We start from the raw sequence: 2,326 nt of genomic DNA, 5'->3' as shown, positions 1-2,326 counted from the left end.
TTTTATTTTATGAGGACGAATACAACCACCGACACACGCATTTTTGTTTGTTTTGTTTGTTTTCCTGATTATTTTTTTCTAGATATTTTTCAAATTGCATTTTCGTACAATCGAGTTCTTTTTTAACTTGACACAACAATTCTTCTATGATTTCAATGTTTCCGGTGCATTTTTTCTTTTCTTCGATCAACCTTTGAATTTTTTCATTTGGTTTAATGGAGGCTTTGAATTTGCATCGATTCATCAACAATTTATCTCTCATTTGTATCATGACGATTTCTTGCATTCTCATAGATTGTTGCGTTTCTTGGGCGGTTGCACACCAAGACGCATTGCAATCTTTCAACGAAAAACCATTATTATTATTATTATTATCGTTGTACTGTTTATTCCATAAATTCGTGTCGGATGAATTGAAAAATTCGTCTCTGTCTTTTTGACAATCCAAATTCTTCAACATTTTAACCGCCGCCATCAACAGCTTCACGGATGACCGTTTTTTATACTTTTTTTTGGTAAGTACCACCTTTTTTTTTTATTTCTTATTGTTTAATTTTTTTTTTGTCCTTGAATTTTTTCTTCTGCTTCTTCTTCTCCATTTTCGAAAGAGAGGCAGAGAGAGACAGAGAGACAGAGAGAGAGAGAGAGAGAGAGAAAAAGGAAGTGACGAAATTTTAAATCGTTTCCTTTCACGAATTTCGACTTTAAATTGTCTTCTTTTAATTTAATTTACTCATCCTGCCACAGACGAATATTTTTACAACGACAACGACAATAGACAATGGAAAAGAAAAAAAAACAAAAGAAAAATAAAGAAAATTCTAGAAAAATTGACAAAGACGAACCACGTACGATGTTGATAATAAGAACGAATGCGAATGCGCCTCAAAAAAAAAAACCAAACCATCGAGTCCATTATTGATAAGAAATAAATTTCCACGTGACCGAATGATAACGATAACTAACATTATCACGTGGAAAATTTGATTTGTAGAAAAGAAAATCCATTTTTTAAAAAATTTTTCTCCGCTACCGAAATCCCTTTTTTAGAAAACAAAAAATTTAATATTTTTTCAATTTGAAAATCGTCGTGGTTTTAGAAAAAATATTTATTTATTTTTTTTTATACTAGATTTCCGCACACGGCCCGACTCATTCGTTTTTCGTCATTTCTTTTAATAAAAAATTATTATGTTTAATAATAATAAATTTAAAAAAAAAAAAAAACAGTTTTAGAAATTTTTTTTGTGTGTGTGTGTGTGTACGTGATAAATTATTTTTAATAAATTCAAATATTGTCAGATTAGTTTTATATGCGTGTGCGTGTGCGTGCGTGCGCGTGTACACTTTTCGGTAAAATAAAAACGACTTTTTACAAAATCCACCGATTGAATCGCATAAATTTTTTAAAGAGATGTGGCTGACCATGAAGCTTTTAATTAAAAAAAAAAAAAATTTAGTACTATGACTAGAGGAGGTAGAGTGAAAGAGTGAGAGAGAGAGAGAGAGTGAGTGAGAGTGAGAGAGAGAGACTTCTGCGTTTTCATTTTAAATACTCCAAAAAAAAAAAAAAATTTAATCCCGGAGGGCAAACAAATATATGTATCGGCAATTTATAAGTTTTTTTTTTTTTTTTTGGTTTTTATTGCTTCCGTAAAGTTGTAATTTAAAAAAATTTTGACACGATAATAATAATAAAAAAAAAAAAAAAAAAACAATTAGAAAGTGAATTTATAAGGCATTAAAAACGATGGCAAAAATAATAATAATAATAATAATAATAATAATAATAATAAAATTAATTGATAGATAATCAATGAATAATTTAAATTTATTTATTATGATGATAATAATAATGATAAAACATTCGTTTTGTTAACTCTCGGAGAAAAAAACTAAATGAGAAAATAATATTAAGAAGGATATAAAACGTAGGAGGTATTTATTTGAAGTCCTTAATATTTTTCCGATTGGTAGGAGGTGTAGGACGATGTGTGTAGTAGACCTACTACTTAATTATTATTTTTCGTATCTAAGGATGATTAATGAATGACAAAATAAAGGCCAAGTTCGATACAAACAAACGAAATCGAATACCTGACAAAAAAATTATGGTTACGATATGGAAAAGTTTTGTATTACTACCCAACCGTAAAATACAACAAAACCTTGTGAGACTCGTAAAAAAAAAAAAAAAAACGTGTAACTAAAAAAAATTCATTCGATATCAACGATTCTTAAAACCGTGAAAAAAATCAAATCGTTCCACGTCATCTTCTTTTTTCTACGTACACGTGAGCGTAACGCATTTACATACTTTCGAAAC

General features: G+C 28.8%; 1 protein-coding gene across 1 annotated transcript in view; it reads right to left on the bottom strand.

Moving 5' to 3' along the window:
• Positions 1 to 286, bottom strand: part of Phum_PHUM005700 (uncharacterized protein) — a gene marked incomplete at both ends in the record, with an annotated part of 518 nt that extends 232 nt beyond the window's left edge. The window contains one exon of the mRNA XM_002422632.1: positions 30 to 286. Within this exon, the coding sequence (XP_002422677.1) occupies positions 30 to 286 (257 nt within the window). The remainder of the gene's footprint in view (positions 1 to 29) is intronic.
• Positions 287 to 2,326: the final 2,040 nt, after the last annotated feature.

This window comes from Pediculus humanus, genomic scaffold (assembly GCF_000006295.1).
Source record: "Pediculus humanus corporis 1103172107368 genomic scaffold, whole genome shotgun sequence".
NCBI classification, from domain to species: Eukaryota; Metazoa; Arthropoda; class Insecta; order Psocodea; family Pediculidae; genus Pediculus; species Pediculus humanus.
This window is presented reverse-complemented; position numbering and strand designations above follow the sequence as displayed.